The sequence below is a fragment of the Caretta caretta genome, chromosome 3, assembly GCF_965140235.1.
Source record: "Caretta caretta isolate rCarCar2 chromosome 3, rCarCar1.hap1, whole genome shotgun sequence".
Taxonomy (NCBI): Eukaryota; Metazoa; Chordata; order Testudines; family Cheloniidae; genus Caretta; species Caretta caretta.
The window spans coordinates 206,133,846-206,154,426 of NC_134208.1; the positions used below are offsets into that span (position 1 = coordinate 206,133,846).

At 42.5% G+C, this 20,581-nt stretch overlaps 1 protein-coding gene across 4 annotated transcripts in view; it reads left to right on the plus strand.

The window, feature by feature from the left end:
• CFAP61 (cilia and flagella associated protein 61) overlaps positions 1 to 20,581 on the plus strand; it is a 209,177-nt gene that overhangs the window by 44,881 nt on the left and 143,715 nt on the right. For all 4 annotated transcript variants that reach the window (XM_048842440.2, XM_075127270.1, XM_075127267.1 and 1 more), the window contains exons 14-17: positions 4,531 to 4,657; positions 5,053 to 5,130; positions 6,439 to 6,645; positions 10,397 to 10,531. In XM_048842440.2, coding sequence (XP_048698397.1) covers positions 4,531 to 4,657; positions 5,053 to 5,130; positions 6,439 to 6,645; positions 10,397 to 10,531 — 547 coding nt within the window. The remainder of the gene's footprint in view (positions 1 to 4,530; positions 4,658 to 5,052; positions 5,131 to 6,438; positions 6,646 to 10,396; positions 10,532 to 20,581) is intronic.

Here is a 20,581-nt window from a genome sequence, read left to right on the forward strand (position 1 = left end):
TTTTTAATTTTTTTTTATTTTTGCAGACTGCGCAAAGCTGAATTTGCGCACGTTAAATGCTTGTAAGATGAGACTCGTCTGTATCAACAGCGGGGGAGCTCGATCCTCTGCCCTATGCTAAGAGGCACTCCATCTTTGGGATTTCTGCATCGACCACGGAATCCATCTAGAAGGGTGTCACCTCCCAGTGGTCAAGAACACGTTAGCAGATCACCTAAGCAGGGACTTCTCTCATCACAAGTGGGCACTCCAACCAGAGGTAGCCTGCGCGATATTCCAGAGGTGGGGATCTCCCCAAGTGGATCTGTTTGCCACCAGGCACAACAGGAAGTGCCATTGCTTCTGCTCCAGACGGGGTCTGGGCAAGGGCTCCCTCTCCAATGCCTTCCTCCTGTCCTGGGCAGGAAGCCTGATGTACACGTTCCCCCCGATCCCGCTCGTCAGCAGGGTCCTGTCGAAAGTCAAGAGAGACAGGGCCCAAGTTATCATGATCGCACCAGCATGGCTGCGCCAACATTGGTTCAGCATGCTGTTGAGCTTGGCAGCTGTCCCCGCCGTGGCCTCTGCCGAATTGACCAGACCTGCTGTCACAGGACCACGGTCGACACTTGCACCCCAACCTCACGTCTCTCCACCTCACGGCGTGGATGTTGTGGCTGAACCCTGAAGAACGGACTTGTTTGGAGGGGGTCCAGCAGGTCCTCCTAGGAACCCTCAACTAGACAGACCTACCTGGCAAAATGGACAAGGGGTCCCACTGGGTGGCTGAGTGGGGCATCTCCCCTTCGCATTCTTTGGTGCAGTTGATCTTAGACTACCTGCTTCATTTGAGGAATCAGGGCCTGGCACCCTCCTCTACCAAGGTGCATCTGGCAGCCATCTCCACCTTTCATCCGCCCGTCCAGGGGCAGATGGTGTTCTCCCATGACTTTGACGGTCAGGTTCCTCAGAGGTCTTGAAAGACTTTTTGCTCAAGTTCGGTCCCCGGTCCCTCAGTGGGATCTCAGTTTGGTTCTGTCCAGGCTCACGGGCCCGCCCTTTGAGCCTTTGGCCTCATGCTCCCTGTCTCACCTATCATGGAAGGTAGCTTTCCTGGTGGCGGTGACGTCGTCGAGGCAAGTATCCGAGCTGCATACCCTGACCTTGGAACCGCCATACGCAGTCTTCTATAAGGACATGGTCCAGCTCTGGCCCCACCCGGCCTTCCTTCCCAAGGTGGTGTCCGCTTTTCACATGTGCCAGGACATCTTTCTGCTGGTCTTCTGCCCTAAGCCCCGTGAGACTAGTGAAGAGAGGCACCTCCATGCTTTGGACATAAGAAGGGCCCTGGCTTTCTACCTAGATCGGACAAAGCCTTTCTGTAGTTCGACTCATTTTTTCATCTCTACAGCTGAAAGGATGCAGGACCTTGCATGGCCCACTATGCCATACTCAGCAGGCCAGGGACGATGCTGGGTTCGGCAGAGCTGTGTTGCAATGTATGTTGCAATGTATGGGAACTCCTTACTCACCTCCATGGGTACTGCTTGAAGTCACCTAAGTTGAATGAACATGAGCAATCACTCAAAGAAGAAAAGACAGTTACCGTATTCCATAACTGGTGTTCTTTGAGATGTGTTGCTCATGTCCATTCCACATCCTGCCCTCCTTTCCCACTGTCGGAGTTTCTGGCAAGAAGGAACTGAGGGTGGAGGGGGCCGGTGGCATCCTATATGCCGCAGCACACGCACGCCACTCCAGGGGGTGCCAGACCTGGTCCCCTACAGATCCTGCTCAGAGAAAAACTTCCGGCACAAGTGCATGTGGCAAGCAAACACACCTAAGTTGAATGGACATGAGCAACATATCTCGAAGAACACCAGTTATGGAAAAAGGTAACTGTCTTTTCCTGGTGTTATAGCAATTGTTAAATTTTATATTTTTGAACCCTGCTTAATGGAAATACTTGGTTTTGTGAAGGTCAGGTCTGACATCCTCCCGTTGATGTCTGCAGAAGCTCATGTAATGTGCAACAGGAGGCAGATCCTTAGCTGGTGTAAATTTTGATAGCTCTATATTCACTTTATGCGAGCTATGACAAATTACACAAGCTGAAGATCTGTCCCCGGGTCTTTGACTGGAGTTGGAGAGGATGTCAGTTCTGGCATGTTCACTGTAGCCTTTGTGCAAGCTGAGCAGCTCTGGACTATAGACAAGCTTTCCACTGAACAGCTACACCTCTTGCTGGGCTTGTGGGGTTGCACACATAGCAACCTGTCATCTTACCCGGTGGGCCCTGTCAGTTCCTTCATCTGGAGCTAGTCTGCTCCAAAATGGAGAGCTACTGAGCTTCCAGCATACCAAGCTGTTAAGCCTCTTGAGTCTTCAGTCCCCTCTGCTTCATCAGCAAATTCCCCTAACCAAATCGCTGCACATTTAGTTAACTCGCTGTGCTCACATGTATGCCATACCTATCCCTTCTTCTCACTGATTATTAAAATAGTAAAAGATTTCAGAAAATTACTCACACTTGTCCCAAGTTCCTTGAGAACATGGTAGCAATAGCAGCCAAGAATACTTTTTTCCACCTTCAGATAAGTCTTCATGTCTTCCTCTTCTTCTTCAAGGGCATGGCAACCATGATCCATACATTCAGCATGTCAAGAACGGGTTACTGTCATTCCCTTTACCCAGAGCTATCAGTCAAAGCCAGTCAAACTCCACCTTTCCAAGACACAACAGCCTGTGTGGGACTAAACTGCAGTGAACACATAATAATAGATCTCCAACCCCCCGTCTCCCTTTTCATTTTAGGGTTCATTTCATAGTCACCATCTTTAAACATCTTCTTGGGCTGGGACAAGGCTTCTGTAGCACCTGCCTCTTCATCCCTAGCTCTCCAAGACTGCTGTGCTTATCAGGAACACAGTAGTGGAAGGGTCCAAAGGGAAGCTGTCAGGAGTTGGAGGTATTTTCAGTGCTGGGCGGCTGTGGAACATGCTAGCAAAGAAGATCAGAATATGATTTTTTTCTGGCCATATTCTGGCCTGTGTTGTAAAACTCACCTCTGCACCAAAGCCTACTCTCGGTAACAGATGCCATGACAGTGATTAAACAAAATAATAATTTTGAGTACAAGTGATGACACCCTAGGAAGGCAAGAGTGGAACTCACCATTGCTTTTTGTTTTATGCCCCTATAATTTTACTGTATTTCACCACTATTTAAGAGAGAGTAGCATATGAAAACAGAAGGATGGAATGGAAAACGTTCTGAACCCTTAGTCATAATGGTTGCTATCAGCAAGACTACAGCATTACTTTCTGGTTTAATTTAAAGCCCAATTCAAAACCTATTTTCTGCTCTCTTTTACTTTATTATACCCCACAAGTGACTCTCCTTGCTTCCCATCTGCTAGGCCTTCATCTCTTCTGCACATTAAGTGTTTGATTTAATGTTCCAGCTGAATCTATTTTAACTCTAAATTCAGTTTTACAAATTTAGATTTAAGGCCTGCTATTTTAACATTTAGTGAAACATTTATTTTAACATTTAGTGAAAGGAAAACTAACCCTGCAACAGTTTTTTTTTTTCCCTCCTTGGACTGCAGTAAACTTTTCCTTTTTTGGGGGCCATGTAATTTCATTTAGTCTGTGCCATTTTTGCTGACAGTCTAAGGTCCCAGTCCAGCAAACACGTGTGCTTAACTTTAAACATACAGGTAGACCTTTTGTCTTCAGGTTTCAGAGTAGCAGCCTTGTTAGTCTGTATTCGCAAAAAGAAAAGGAGTACTTGTGGCACCTTAGACACTAACAAATATATTTGAACATAACCTTTGTGAGCTACAGCTCACTTCATCGGATGTATCCGATGAAGTAAGCTGTAGCTCACAAAAGCTTATGCTCAGATATATTTGTTAGTCTCTAAGGTGCCACAAATACTCCTTTTCTTTTGACTTCAGTAAGCCTACCCACATGCTTAAAGTGAAGCAAGTGAGAAGGTGTTTTGCAGGATAAGGGCCTAACACAATGGTTCCTAGCCTTTATTTGTTGGAAACTTTTTGTTGTGTCCTTGATGTCCCCAATGTCCTCTTGCTCAGTGTTCCAGCATGGCTTCTTTAATCTGTTTTCTCTCTCATTATTCTTTTCTGTCTCTGTCCTTTTTTCCTAGTTTGGTCTGATAGTTTCTCTCTGTGTATTTTTCTTTTTTGGTTGATTTCTATTTTACAAGATTTTTTGGGTTCCTTCGTATGGTGGCTCCATCCTCATTCACTAGATGGCTACATGCTGCTTGGGAGTGGTGATGATGGGGTGGGCCGTATGTACTTTAACATTGGCCAAGTATTGTGCAGATCCATGTGGGACATTTTATGTAAATTATGTAATGAGATAATTTACAGGTTTGAAAATAATTTGCATAGAACAGTACATTTCATGTTTAAATAACTGTGTGGAGGTAGTGCTAGCGAAAGGCATTGACTTGATTGAACTGGCGAATGAAGTCTTCTGTTGATCAGCAGGGCAAACTTGTCATTTTTATCTCCTTTATTAGGTCATTTCAGGTCAGAGCAGCAACAACCAGTGATACACCTGCTGTTGAAATGCTCATCAAAACTCTTGACTTGAATGAAAGTATACTGGATGACTTAAAGGTCTTCACTCAAGCTCGCAGAGATCCAGTGAGTACTTGTTACAGACATACCAGTCGTTGTCCATTGCATTGTCCAATGTTAAACCTACCATATACTAAACAATCTTTCTTAGGGTCCAAACCTATTCCATTGAAGTCAATGGGAAAGTGGCCATTAGCTTCCAGAGGAGCAAGATTAGGACAATATACCTTACATCAATGGGACTCTGTTTCGGCACAGGGGTCCATCCATCTGGAGCTTATTGCAGGATTGGTCCCTATGTTAGGGAAAGATGACTGTAATAGAACAGTGCACAGAATGTACAGAGAGCAAAGTATTTTAAATTTAGTATGTTATTGGAATTTACAGTTAAGATCAAATAGCAAACTTAGAATTCTAATATTGTGTGTAAATCAGTGATCATATTATCATTTGTCTTTCAGGATGGGACACCAGTCCAGGCATTTGTAGCAGAAGTTTTGGATCAGATAGTTGGCATTTCTGTTATTAAAAATGAAATGGTAAATCTCGTTGTATTTTTTTCCTTTTCCCATTTAAGATGTGTGCCCTGAGTTTGCACAGTGTAATGCTGACTTCATTATTATTTGTATTACATTGTCCCAGCCAAGATCTTGGCCTTGTGCTAAGCACTGTACACACACACCATAGAAGTCCCTTCTCCAAAGAGTTTGCAGTCTACACAAAGATAGACAAAGGCTAGGGGAAAGGAAGGATTATTATCCCTTTTTACAGATGGGGACCTGAGGCACAGAGAGAGATTGTGACTTGTCCAAAGTCACGCAGGGAGTCTGAGGTGAAGCAGAAAATGGAACCCAAATCTCCTGCATTCCAATCTGAAGCCCTAACCACAAAACCATTCTTTCTTTCTCTCTGTAACTTGATACTCCTTTAAATCTGTTACTGCAAACCTGTATTTTGGCCCATATTTTCCAAACAGAAAATCAGCAGTTTGTCCCAGCATATTGAAAATGGCACTTCCACTCCTCTCAAATTGCCTTTTTTTACAATAGCTTCTGAGTAAAGTGCGTCATACACATTTAATTTCAAAGAAATTAATATTGTTTTAAAAATAGATGATGGATTGGGAGGGCTGGAGGGTAGAAGCAGACAGAAAAGCTGTTAACTGTAATTGGGAGGTGAAGAGAATGAATATTTCCAGTTCTGTTTTACGTTAGTTGCTGCAAATTTAAAACTTTCCTGGCATTTTGTTGGCACTAAAAAGGCAAAATCTTTCTTGAAAGATTTGTAATATTCAGTTTTAAAACCATATCAAGCAAGGTAAGGAACAACCATCTCTGTTTTCAGAGATGGTTTTTAATTTTTCCAAATGCATTGAAATCAGGGGTTACTGTCTGTAAGGTGGCTAAACTAGCGCAAATCCCTAACAGGATGATGAAGGAATCCATGCATGGGGCTCCTCACACAGATTTTCTTTCCAAAAGTCTCCTGCTCAGCTTTTACTGTGAGAGAGACAATCTGGCCTCTGTCTGATACCTTGCAAAATTTCTTTGTAAATATCTGTCAGAAAATGTCAGGCACTCATATGCTTTACTGCTAGGGTCAGATATACATTTCTTATAGTAAATAAAGCATGATGAGTTATACAAATTGATTTTGATACAAAGGAAAGATTATGAAGAAACCATTTGTTTAGCTAATGTGCTTTGCTAGTGAATAGCTCTCAAGGTAGTCTTGTTTCAATGTTCAAATTTCATCATTAATAAATATAAAGGCAGTTTGCTGTGACATCTTTATCACAAAAACACAGCTCTTTCATCATCACTGATTTAAAATGTCTTATTTCATAGGATATTGAATATATCCGTTCACATTACAACATTGAAGATTTTATTTACTTCAGTCACCACCAACAGGAGGAACATGGCCATCTGTACCACTTTGCTCTAAATCCCATATTCCATCACTATACCAAATATTTTCTGAAAGAGATCCTTCGCTTAGCCTACAAGTCTTGTCTCTACTACTCTATTTATCCACAGTCTGTGGACGGTGAGGTAAAAGAAAAAATTGGCAGTGATTTTATTAAATATCATACGTCCTGACCTTTATTTTCCTTAGGTTTTTTGTTTTGTTTGTTTGTTTTTCTATGACTGCATATATGGCAGGTGATTGGTATAGAGAAATTTCTTCAGAAATGTTGCAAACAACACTTTGTTCTCCTCTCAGATCACACAGTCTCCATTTGTGTTGATGGGTGACACATGGTAGAGCTAGACTGTGGGTTTGCTACAAGCTCTGTGTTTGGGGCAACACATTTAGTGTCTTCCCTCAGTGTGGGAATCATGCCTCAGAGAGGAATGATTTGCTCTCTACTTCCCCGCTTGCTTCAGTGTTGGCAGTAGTTTGGTTTTTGTCCATACCATTACTTTCCCCTCTGCTGACCAGTGCATTGTGGGGACTGTAGCCAAAATATTCCCTGCCCACTCCCAATGTATCTGCTCTAGGACAGATTAGTAATACCCCGTACCACTGGCACATCTGGACACAATGTTCAAATAGCCAAATGGGAGCAGTTTTTCCTCTACCTTTTGCCCCTCTATGGATGCATAGTTGAAGGAACAGTCCTGCTCATACTGTGTATTAACTGGGGAATACTCCATGATATTTTCATTGAATTGTTTAAGATGCTGATGCAGCTTGTGTACCCTTATATGACTTGCAGATCAGTTACATGACATATTTTAAAATGTCAAGATATAAAGCATTCATAGCTTCTTTGTCTTCACCTTGTAGTTCTATTTTCTGTTACTTTTTAGCCAAACTTTTCTGATCAGTCGTGTTCTCCCACCACATGTTTCTCAGACATTGCAACTCAGTTGCATAGTGGGTTTTGAGATGTACAGATGCTCACTTTTTATTTAGAGATTTAGGGTGGGATAGTGGGAAGAGGAGAAGGGGGAGGAAGAAGGTCACTGACTACAACATGATGAGAATAGATTAAGGATAAAAATTTTAAAAGTGCCTAAGTGTCTTAGGAGCCCTATTTTCAGAAGTGACTTATACACTTATAGAACATAAGAATGGCCATACTGGGTCAGACCAAAGGTCCATCTAGCTCAGTATCCTGTCTTCCAACAGTGGCCAATGCCAGGTGCCCCAGAAGGAATGAACAGAACAGGTAATCATCAAGTGATCCATCCCCTGTTGCCCATTCCCAGCTTCTGGCAAACAGAGGCTGGGGACACCGTTCCTGCCCATCCTGGCTAATAGCCATTGATAGACCTATCCTCCATTAACCTATCTAGTTCTTTTTTGAGCCCTGTTATAGTCTTGCCCTTCACAACATCCTCCGGCAAGGAGTTCCACAGACTGACTGACTGCATTGTGTGAAAAAATACTTCTTTTTGTTTGTTTTAAACCTGTTGCCTATTAATTTCATTTGGTGGCCCCTAGTTCTTGTGTTATGAGAAGGAGAAAATAACACTTCATTATTTACTTTCTCCACACCAGTCATGATTTTATAGATCTCTATCATATCCGGCCCTTATTCGTCTCTTTTCCAAGCTGAAAAATCCCAGTCTTATTAATCTCTCCTCATACGGAAGCCATTCCATACCCCTAATCATTTTTGTTGCCCTTTTCTGAACCTTTTCCAATTCCAATATATCTTTTTTGAGATGGGGCAACCACATCTACACACAGCATTTAAGATGTGGGTATACCATGGATTTATATAGAGGCAATATGATATTTTCTGTTTTATTATCTATCCCTTTCTTAATGATTCCCAACATCCTGTCTGCTTTTTTGACTGCTGCTGCACATTGAGTGGATGTTTTCAGAGAACTATCCACACTGGCTCCAAGATCTCTTTCTTGAGTGGTAACAGCAAATTTAGACCCGATCATTTACATATAGTTGAGATTATGTTTTCCAATGTGCATTACTTTGCATTTATCAACCTTGAATTTCATCTGCCATTTTGTTGCCCAGTCACCCAATTTTGAGAGATCCTTTTGTAGCTCTTTGCAGTCTTCCTGGGACTTAACTATCTCGAGTAGTTTTGTATCATCTGCAAATTTTGCCACCTCACTATTTATCCCTTTTCCCAGATCATTTATGAATACGTTGAATAGTACTGGGCCCAGTACAGATCCTTGGGGGACACCAGTATTCGTGTTTCTCCATTCCTCTCTCCACTTAGGAATCTAAGGGCTTGTCTACACTGCCCTTCAGTTTGGACAACAAACAAGACTACACTAATGTGAACTAGGAACTTTTTAGTTCACACCTGCAGCATCTACACAGAGGAGTTACCTCGCAGCACTTTGATGCATACTGCTATTCACATCTCAGTAGTCATAACTGGAGGGCAGTGTAGATATAGCCTCCGTGTCACTAAAAGTCAGTGGGGCCTTTGGCATCTCAGTCACTTTTGAAAATGGGACTTAGGCTCCTAAGTCACTTAGACACATTTGAAAATTTTACCTTAAATCTGCTTTTCTTTTCTAACACAGGGCCTGTCTAGATAGAAAGCTAGTACATAGCAAACTAGGGTGTAAATCTGTAGCACACTAGCATGCTGTTCATGGCTATGTAGACCCTTCTAGTATGCACTCAAAGTTCCCTAGTTCACATTGACCTATTCCCATTTCAAAGCAGGGTAAATTAAAGCACACTAGGACACTCTTAGTGCACTGGAGCAAGTTCCACACTGCCAGTTAGTGCACAGCATGCTAGTGCACCGTCAACATACATCCCAGCTTGCCACGCACTAATTCTCTGTCTAGACAAGCCCATATAGGAATCTTGATAAGATAAATACACAAATTTTCAGAAGAATCTTTTTGCTTCTCCAGCGTGTGTTCTTCTATACAGATTACCGCTCTGTGGAGGTTTAGTAATTGCCTCCTTGAGGAACTAATCTCACTGAGTAACATTTGGCTAATTGTCATTCACAGAAATGAAGGTAAACAGGAATGGGTGGAGAAGATGAGTTAAATCTTGGTAGTATTTTCTCCTTGGTCTATTTACAGGTTAAAACAATTTAGCTTTAATTCAGCAATGCAATTCTAATAAGTGGTAAAATATTATTTCGTTCAGCTTACATTGTAGTAACATTAATCATGATTTATTTTTTTGGTGTTGTGGCTATGATATAGACTTCAAAGGCACTTCAGTGTAATTTGCTTTCCATTAATGTCCACTCTGTTTCTCATAATTCTCCTGTTTTGTCTTTTCATGTGATGTATAATTGGGCCAGTCATGCTGGAATAAAGCTGCTTCTAATGACCTGCCCTATACAAGTTAACATTTGGAGGTTTTGTTCAGTTCAAATTTTTTCCAGTTTATTAACATTTATCACTTGGGTGAAATTGACATTTCAGTCAGTATAGATTTACTATATAAATTCTTATACCATCATTTGCCAAACAAGCAAAGGTTAACAGTAAGCAGATAATACAGCTTAATGAGGTCAAATCAAGCTGATTCATGATCACTGTGGAGAAAAATATCCTCCTGGGGAAAATACTTGTGCTGAAAAATCCCATAAACCAAACCACTTGTTTATCTGTCATTCCCACAGAGATAGTAACGTAATTACTCTCATAATTATCTTCATTAGTGTCAGGAATTATCTGCAATTCATTCCTCTGCTCTGAGTATGTTTGTTTGTTTACTGATTTTTCTCTCAGATTTAGCCAACAGAATTAAGAATTTTGTATTTGCAAAGCCATACAACAGACATCTGTGATGCACTGTTCTGACATTCTCTGTGCTAAAATATAGATTGCTCTCTTTCAGTTTCAGAATCCCTATGCCCATTCCCTGACATCTGCCCTTCATTACATGGTTCCCGTGCGACCAAGACGACAGATTGTCTATCCTCTGGAAAAGCTTGGCATAAACGCTCCATCAAAGCAGGTCTCCAAGGATCAGGTGGGTAACAGAAGCAGCAGCAGGCAGGAGGCATAGTGCCAGCTAATGCAGGGTTTGGCAGATGGGATGACATTACTGTCTTAGTGTTGATAGGCTGCTTCTTAATTACATTGAATGTGGTGTTCATACCCTTACAGTCTAAGCTTTGCTTATGCCATACTGTATCTTTCTAAGCATATATTTCAAACTGACGATTATAAAGCACAGCCACTGAACTCTACAGTGTTTCCCTTTTAGTAAATATTTTCAGGTTTGCTGTATTTCCTATTAAATTACTTTGAAACTCATAGATTTTAAATTATTTTAATTAAAACACAGATAGCTCTTTGTACTGATGATTTTATCCTTTATGTTGGTGGTCTGCTTTCAAGACAAAAAGTACAATGATACTCTTCGGACAACTCGTGTAGAAATACTGTTTGATGTATTTTAAATCAATTTATTCTTCAGACCCGCAGCCAGGCTTCTTTAATGCTCCAGAACCCCTTCAAAAACCACTGCAAAGTGTCAGGAATGATTTAACAGCAAAGTAGATCCCCTTAGTCAAAAGTATATATTCATAGAACTCTCATACAGCTTGAAGATGCTAAACTGGAAGCTTGTTAAAGTTAAATTTGTTACACTTTTGTGGATAGATTTTTTTAAATGACTAAAATTTACAAAGATGTTTTTTCTGAAGTAACCAATGCAGTTAAAATGTCAGGGGAAAAAACACATCAGTGATGGATATTTTCTGTAAGTGGATGTAATTTACTTGGGGAAACATAATTAGAGAATTTTACATCTCTTTAATGCTGATTCCAGTTCACTGAGACAGGATAATGTATAATATCCTTTAGCACTGTCCCCTCCGTAGTTGGTAGATAGTTTATGGCATTGGAAACTCTTAATTAGGTAACAGTTGACAAAGCAGAATCCCAGAACCTGTCTCAGCCAGTTGGATTGTGTGTTGCTCTTTGGAGCAACACACAATCCATAAAAGTCTCTAATTAATCTTCCCCTTCATATGCAAAACATTTCTCCTGCCTGCCTATCCTCTGCCTCATTGGCTGCCTATCCTTTTCCTTTAAACTGCTTCCTATGTGTCTTCAAATTACACTCAAGTTGCCTTAATGGCAGAACCCATTACCATTTTTGCTGGAGCCACAAAACACGACCCTCACTTGTCATTTTTGAGAGTTTTGTGTTTGTGGGGTTCATAAAACACTATGCAAAGGTCCTTCCTGAGGATTTTGGGTAAGACTAGTGAGAATTGCTTGAAGCCTCCCAAACTTAACTGAGTCCTTTTATATGAAAAGGTGTGGACTTTTCAGGTCACCACTAGCCTTTTGCTGAAAGAGAAATGGAGCCCAGCTGCTTCGCTAGGGTCTTCACATATGCACTAACATTCATAAATGATTTTCAAAGGGCTATTTTCTATCTAAACTGGAGGTCTTGGTCTGCTGAGTCCCCAGCAACTTGAGGGTTACTCTAGTCCACTACCACTGCTCATAACTTTTTGAAGTAGTAGCAGCATGAAACTAACAAGACTGAATTGGCTCTTCTGCTAAGCAACTACCGTGGCCTTTGACAACAAAGAATTGTGTCATTTTAATAACTTAGTGAGGTAGGCTGATTGCAGTACTGAAAATAGGAGGCAGCCTCTGCTTTCTGATCCTGTCTCTTTCACCGATTCCCTTTGTGGCCTTGATCAAGTCACTTGCCCTCCTTGCACTCAGCTCTCTCAGGAAGGAAGAACTGTACCCATGAATAATCCTGTTCACCCCACAGAATCCCACAACCAAGTCAACAATGTATTGTGATGAAGGGAACTGGAGGCTACAGCTAGAACTAATACAATCAACTGACATGGATGTGATTATTAAATTTTTATAATATGGTAGAACTCAAAGGTCCCAGTCAGGCGCAGTACAGACAGAAAGACGGTCTCTGCCCTGAAGAGCTTAAAATCTAGACCAGACAAAAGTGCAGAGAAGGAGGTGGTCAGGTTGAAAAATGTCATTTTGTTTCCACATGTTAAAAGAAGTCTGCAATGTGGGGGCTAGGTTAAGGTAAGTAGGGTTAGTGAAAGAAATGAGCTAATAGGAGCCCAGAGTAAGAAAAAGGGAAAGAGTATATTGATGAGGGAAAAGAGAGGAAGCAAGCAACTGATCAGCAAAGAAATAAAAATATCCAGTGTTCAAACTTAAAGCAGAGTCTGATGATTATATCCCTTGCATCCAGGGGTTCTGAAGCAGGATATCCTCCTAGCCACATGGATGGGAAAAGGGGTCGCAGTGGGTCGTGGTGTCCCGGAGGGGTGGGGTCACACTTCTAGATCCGAACTAGCTGGAGGTTCCCAGTTTCGCTTCACCCACACATCTGTGTTCTTGTGTTCCCAGCATCTGTTCAGTGGGGGAGCCTTTCTCCTGATTGTGAGAAGTATTTCTTCTTGACCAGTGCTTGTGATCACTTTGTGCCTTGATGCATAAGGACTGAGATTCCTTGTAATTTTCATCTTAACTTGTGTAACTGCAAATCTTTTCCCTATTAAACACGGCACAAAAGCTGTAGTGTCAAACAATCATAATTCGGGAAATGTGACATTTTTCATTTGAATGTCCATTATGACCCACTACTGAGTTTCTCTGTACATTTTTGCTATGGAAACAATTCTACTAACATTCTTGCTTTGGTGCCCATACCCTGCTCCTTAATGCCCATCTGCCTCCACTCTGCTGCCTCTGCAGCTTCAGCCCTGCTTTCTGCCTCCCTGTTGCCTGCCCTCCTCTCACTCCAGTTGCTGGGACTTGCCCATGTCTGTCTCCTGGAGTAACAGCTTCAGGCTGAGCAGCTCAGAAGTTCCCTCGCTAAGGACAACCTTTGATTTGCACACACACCCCATGGACCGTTAATAGCTTAGTATCTTAGGGAACTTCGCACATTGGAAGCCCTGGGGCACTAGCGACTTGTGTAGCCACTTTAACATGTTCCAGCCGCCTTGTGAGCATGAAGAGATTCACTCCTAACTATTGTTCCACTTGGGATAATTCTGATAGGGTCTACAAGGACCCACTTCACCCCTTTCATTCCTCCGAAGATCAGATCAGAGATGTAAACCAGAAGACCTTTGCCTCACTTAATTCACAGTGCATGAGATTGCCAGTCCAGACTGAACTCGGCCTTGTTGGGAGGAGGCAGTTTCCCTGCGAGCCTGGACCAGTTCTGTCACATACAAATGAGCGTTAGTTGTTATCTCTTCTCGTTATGTGCTAATTTTTCTATCTGCCCCCTCCATCAGCTTTTTCTGCTCTCCTTCCATGGCTTGAAAAGAAACCTATCCTCCTGCAGAAGATTCACAACCTGCTGAGCATTAGGGCAGTTCACTCTGTGCCACGCTCAGAGAGAAAGAGCTCTGTTTTATAGTGTCCAAGACACCATGGATCTGTCTCCCCTCAATCCCGTTATATGGAGAACCATACTCAGGGTTGAGACAGTGACTCTTCAGATCCAGGAGATCTGTAATATGATTGCCTGTCTTTGGTGGACCATTACCCCTGTATGTCCATACACCCTGTTCTCCACCCTACATACACCCATACACCCATCCATACACCCTGTTCTCCAGGATCCTTCATATCTGCCTAGGTTAGTATCACTTCTAGTATGGCCCTGGCCTCTGGATTCTCAGTATCCCTTTGCTTATGGTCATAATGATTATGGCTCTGAGGAAAGACTGAATCCACGGTCTCAGTTCTTTGTTGCTTTGAGCTCTGGTGCCTGGCCCCTGTATCAGAGCAGCCAAGGGGCTGTTTTAACTGACACCACTGCCTCTGAATTGCCCCAATCCCTATGCTGTGTCCATCTCATGATAACCCATCTCATGAGGGCCAGAGCCATGTGTTTTATACCCCAAGAGACCTATGAATCTCCACTTTCTTATGGTGTAAATAATTTGCTTCCAGATCCAATAAATCATATTATATTGAACTTTAAAAGCGTGACAGCACTGTGTGTAAAAATTGTTTTTCTTCGAGGGCTGCTGTTTGTGATCTCACTTGTGGGATTGCATTTCCTGGTCGCAAGCACATGGAACCATCTTTTGAAGCCAGGTCCATTGTGGAGCACGTGAGCACCCTCGCATGGCAACTTATGTCAGATGCCCTAGTCTATATAAGGGTGATCCCCTCTGAAACTCAGGGGATCACAGAAGTTCCTTTTGAAAGGCATACCCTTTTTAGTGATGAGACTGACATGATGCTGGAAAAAATGAAGCCTTCTAGAACCACAGCTAGATCTCTTGGCCTTTCCCAGACTTCCACTTCTTCGCAGGTGATCCTCCTCCTGTCCAGCCTCCAAATTCCAGAGGCAAGAGACAGCATCTTCTCAAAGCTGCTCTTCTCAAAGGATGTTCCATTTTCCCCCAGAGCCAAATTATGGAAGGAGGCCTCAGCAACAATATAAGACTAAGAACACTGGTGTTCACATACTAGTCTGCTTCTAAGTAGCAGACTGATAGGCCACCTGAGAACCAAGTTATTGTCTCCGGTACTATTTTCCCTCACCTCTCTCCATTCCCTCCCTTCAGTCCTTGTCTGTCCTTATTTTACACCAGCTGGTGCATAATCACTTCTGATCCCTGGGTCTTAGAGACCATCCTCAGCAGATATTCCATCCAGTTCTGCACTAGGCTTCCCTCATCCTCCCTCCCTCCCTAGGCACAGTTCCCATGAGAACGTACTCCTATAGAAAGTGGACTCTGCTATCAGAAAGGGTAATGGAAGGAATTCCTGCCCCTCTTCCCCCACCCCCATAATCTATCAAGGGAAGAGCTTGGGGATGAGGAAATACCAGGAATAAAAGAAGGTGGATGGTGTAAGAACTATTTTGAGCTTTAAGAACCTGAACAGGTATGTCCAGACATCAAAATTCAGGATGCTCGCCTTGGAGGAGATTATTCCTTTGCTTACCAAGGAAAGTGGTGCAGCTCTCTCTTTGAAGGATGGGTACTTCCACATGGCTATTAGGAAGAACCATTACAGTTGCCCTAGTTTCTAGGAAACAGACTCCCAATTAAGATTTTTCCTTTTGGCCTGTCAGCAGCCTCATGGATTTTTACCGAATGCCTAGATGGAAGTTTATCTCCTCACCCAGGAGTACATGTATCCCCATATTTGGATGATTGACTGATAAAAGCCAAATCAAAACAGGACTTGAGAAGAGTCATTGCCACTACTTGCACCCTGTGCCACTACCCAGGGCTTCAAATAAACAAGAGAGTAATTGATGACTTCTCCTAGCAAAGGATTTTTTGAGTGATGCAGTACTGGGCTTGGTACCAGTCAGTGCATTCCTTGTGGAGGAAAGATTCACTGCCATTCAGCAAGCCCAAGTCACATTAAGGGCTCAGAGAGAGCTGTCTGCTCATCTCTTTCTGAGGCTCATGGTTTTCATGGAATCATCAACCTAGATGACTGCTCACACTAGAGTACTCATGAGACCTCTTCAGTGGGTAGTGCAGCATTAGACCCCAAATGTAGACAACCTGCACAGAAGGCTGTCAATCCTGCCCCAGTGTCCACCCAGGGATGCCTTCAGATCTCCTGTTCCCACAGCCATGATAACCGTGATGCCTCTACTTTGGGTTGTGAGGAATGCATTACCAAGCTCTGGAGGTGCATGGACTATGGAACTTGTGGGACTCGAGGCTCCATATCAACGTCCCAAAGCTCAGAGTGGTATGCTGACCTTCAAAGTATTCCTACCCTCATTTCATCATCATGTAATACAGGCGTGACAGACAACAGCATGGACATATATTACAGCAACAGGCAAGAAGGAGCATAGTCTCTACTCTTTCGCATAGAAATAAAAAAAATTAAATGTCCAGTCCATGTATTCTGAATCAGTAACCTGAGTTGAACAGTCAACTTTCATAAGAGGAAAAGACTCAAAATTTTAATTTCCACATTATTGAAACAGGTTTGATAATATTGTACAGGAGTCCTGACCACCTGTCAGTCATTTTTAGTCCTGTTATATGAAAAAAATTAAAATAATGGGAATAAAAAATCTATTGTCATAAAGTGCTACTTGTTTGTAAAGTGCTTATAATTAATTGGAGAGTAGAAAACTATAGATAATTAAATAATTTTATAATGATATCTTCATAAATAAACAATTTATACATTTTTGTTTACTTTCTCACCATCTGTCCCATGGAATTATCAATATAAGAAAAGAATAGTTTGATATAATTTGAGAATAACTGACCCCAAATGAAAATATCACGTCTGTTGAATTCTTTTTTGTTTGTCCCTTCGTTATTGTTCTGTTGGATTTTTATTGCATGGTTGCATTCAAGCTGTTAGGTTTTATTGCACACTTCAGGATTGTTGTTTCTGCAACAACTCACAAAAAGAAGGCAGAGCAATTATTAAAGTATTAAGGAATCCCACACAGCTGTGTGTGGATTAATAAAGGGCATCTTTGTATTACTCAGATAATTCTGTACTGCTCTAAATACACTACAGGTAAAGCTACAGAAAACCTTAAAATCAAATGGGATATGATGGAGTGAAGTCATTAAAACATAGGGGTCCATATCCCCACTTGATGTAAATCAGCATAGTTCCATTGACTTCATTGGAGCTATGCCATTTTACACCAGCTGAATATCTGGCTTTGGACTGAATTGCTTAATTTGGATACAGGAATTCCTCTACAGTACTGGTGGTTCTTTGAGTAGTGTTCCTATTGGTGCTCCACTTAAAGTACGCATGTGCCTCTAGAGTCCTTGATCAGAGAGTTTCCGTTAGCAGTGTCCATTCAGCCTGTGCCTGCACTCTGTACAACCTTGTGCCATACACTGAGGGTATACAGGGCTGCACGGGTGAACCTCACTAAGTTCCTTCTCTAATGCCTCGACCTGAGAGGGAGCTCTAGCTTGTCCACCTTGTGTATACCTCAGCATTTTCTACAGTTGTTCTTTTAGTTTAGTTAGTTTAGTGTTTATTTAAGTAAGTTTAGTGTTAGTGTTAGTTGTTATTTAGTTTAGAATGAATTAGATAGTAATGTGGGAATTGGCTTTTTCCCTCTCCTTCCCACCCCCCTGTTTTTTTTCTAGGGAGACCTATCAGCCTGGCTGGGCATGCCTGGCTTCAAATGCTGCCTCTGTTGGGAGGGTATCCCGGTCAGCTATGGCCACTGTGTGTGTGTCCATTGCTTGGGAGAGTCCCATATCTCCCAAAAGTGTAACTTCTGCCTAGCTCTCAAATCTAGAGCACAGAAGAATTGGGAGAATAAATTGAGGTTTCTGATGGTAGAGCGCTCCCTTCAACCTGCTTTTGAGTCAAGTCAGGAGACCCACCCCGGTACATCTGTCTTTGAACTGATCCAGTGCCCCATGGCCTCGGCCCAGGTCTCTCCTAAGAACGGGAGGACTTTGGAGGAGTCAGGGAAAGCTCAGAAAAAGAGGAGCTCAGTCTCCTATCACAAGGATCTGGCTCCCAAAAGGCTCTGGTCTCCCACTACATCTACAGTGTCAGAGGCCTCGATCTCTCAGCTTGGTACCACAGAGGCGAAAGACTCTTCTTCCAGTACCAATGGCATGGGAGATCTCAGAGCATTTCATAGAAGCACAGTCCCAGCAGGTCCCCAGTACCATCTGTGAAGGATCAGGAGGCCCAGGACATACACTCCTCTACAGCGGCACTATTTATATCAGGCTTACTATCGGTGACTTCTCACTCGGCACCTTTGGTACTGGGCAAATCAAAGTGACAGACAATTTTGGCCCATTTGTCAACACGCTGCAGATTGATGGTACCATTCACCTCAGCTGCTGCATTGGTACTGACCCACTGGGTACTGCAGGAATTCCGGTACTCCAGAGACTTCTCAGTCTTAGATGAGCTGGAGTCCCCAGTACTTATGGGTACCAGCCGACTCTTGTTACTGACACCCTGGTCTCTGGATTACCATTGCTTTTTGGTACCATAAGATTCTCTGCTGTTTTTGTTTGTTTGTTTGTTTTTTTACTGGGGCCTCTCCACTGGAGGATGTTGAGGAGGATGAAGCAACATTCAGTCAGTCTCCTGTACTAGTCCAGTATTTCCCTCCACGTCCATACAGGAATCCATAGTTCAACAAAGATCCTCCTCTATGACAGATGGTGTGAATCAGCCCTTATAGGCCTGCAAAAGACTATACTGGGATTCTTGGGCTGCCTGTCAGCAGCAGTTTGCCAGACCTCAGCTCCATTGCACTGAGAATTTAGCATTACACAGCCCCCTTTCTTCCAAACCCGCAACACGGGGAGACCTTCAAATAACAGTAGACTTGGGCGGATAAGGAGGCCACCCCAATAACTTCTGTTACATATTTGTCTCCGGACAAGGCAGTCGTGCCTCCACCACCATCAATGGCCAACGATTTTTGCCAGTTTCAGGACCTTGAGAAAAGGGTGGCTGACACCCTTCAGATACCTCTTGAGGAGTTCAAAGACTTGGAACACAAGCTCCTGGACATTCTGCAGTCAGCAATGCCCAGCTGCATTGCACTATCCATCAGACCTGCACTATATTACACTATATTACAGAGGTTGTGAGTTTGATCCCCAGCTGAGACAAACTATTCCCTTTATAAGTTTAGGGGAGGTTTACTTTTTCTATCAGTTATTCTTTTAATTCAATACATTACCAAAGTGAAGCGTACTACCCTCTCCTCCAAGAAAGGATTCTTTGACCCCACTTTGGGCAAATTTTTTAAACTCCCCATCTTTCTACAAACTCTTCTTGCACCATCCTCTGGAACTGCAGTGCTGTTAGTACTCCTGTCCCTCTAGAGGATGAAATCAGGAAAAACCGGAAGCTTGTTCATGACGATAGAGGTGGTAAACGCTAGCACAAGCACTGGTACTACTTGATGGGAGGGGAAATAAGCTGTGTACACTGCATTACCACCATGGTGTTTAGTGCTATATCACAGCATGTGTGTGCATTTAATTGATTCCAGACTGGTGCTCATGGCAATTACTGGGGCAGGGGGAAATCCCCCCCCATAAAAGAAAATTCAGAGACATCATCAGAATAGTGTGAAATGAGAAATACTGGTTTGAGATCTATAAAATAGTTTTTGTTGAACAGGAAAAATTATTAATAACGGAATCTTATTCCTTATCCTTTTTCTTTCTAATTCCTTTCATTCAGAAAGATCCTTAAGTGTTTTACAAACACACACAAACTGTATAGGAGTCAATTTATCCTCCACTAAAATGTAGACATTTCTGGATTTGAAGTTGGCAGCTGTTGTATAGCACTGCTTTGTGCTATACAAGTTTAGTACGGGAAGAGAAGGCAAATCTGCCTAGAGTATTTGGCATGTTATCTAAACACCATATATCATATTCAACTGCAAAAAATCTTAAACTTTTTCAAACTGATGACTGAAACATTTATATGCCACTTCTATCTCAGGAAGCATGTGCAGAAGTTGATTCCTCCCACCAGTATTTGAACTAGAAAGCTGTGGCTGCAAGTTAATTGTTAAATGACTCTTGCAAAGCAAACCATTAACCTTATGTATTGCTCCAGTGCTCTTATTGTTAAACTGGCTAATTGAAATATGCCAGAAGTACCTTATTAATATCCCAGTCGACTTGGGACACACTATTCCTGACCACAGGTCCCCCAACCACCACTTTTTACCTGTGGAAAAAATCAGGTGCGGATCTTTAATGTACTGAATAATGGCTGGACAAGGCCAGCATAGACAGGACCCCTCATCCCAGGCATGTTGCACTGGCAGGGCTCTTTGTTGGTGTAATCAAGCGGGAATGTTCACTCCTTGCAGCTGACATCTTTCATTCCCCTCAGTAATAAAGTAATAAACCTAAATTAGTAACATCAGTTAGAAAAAAGGGGTGGTCTATAACCTGTGGTCTGCTGGGATACTTCCCACTCTCCAGTGCACTTTCCCTTAGGTCAAAGGATATTTTGATTTTCAGAAATCAGCAGTGGAAAGAAGATCCAATTTGCCTGCATTTCATCAGAGATTTAGTTCTGTGTGGCA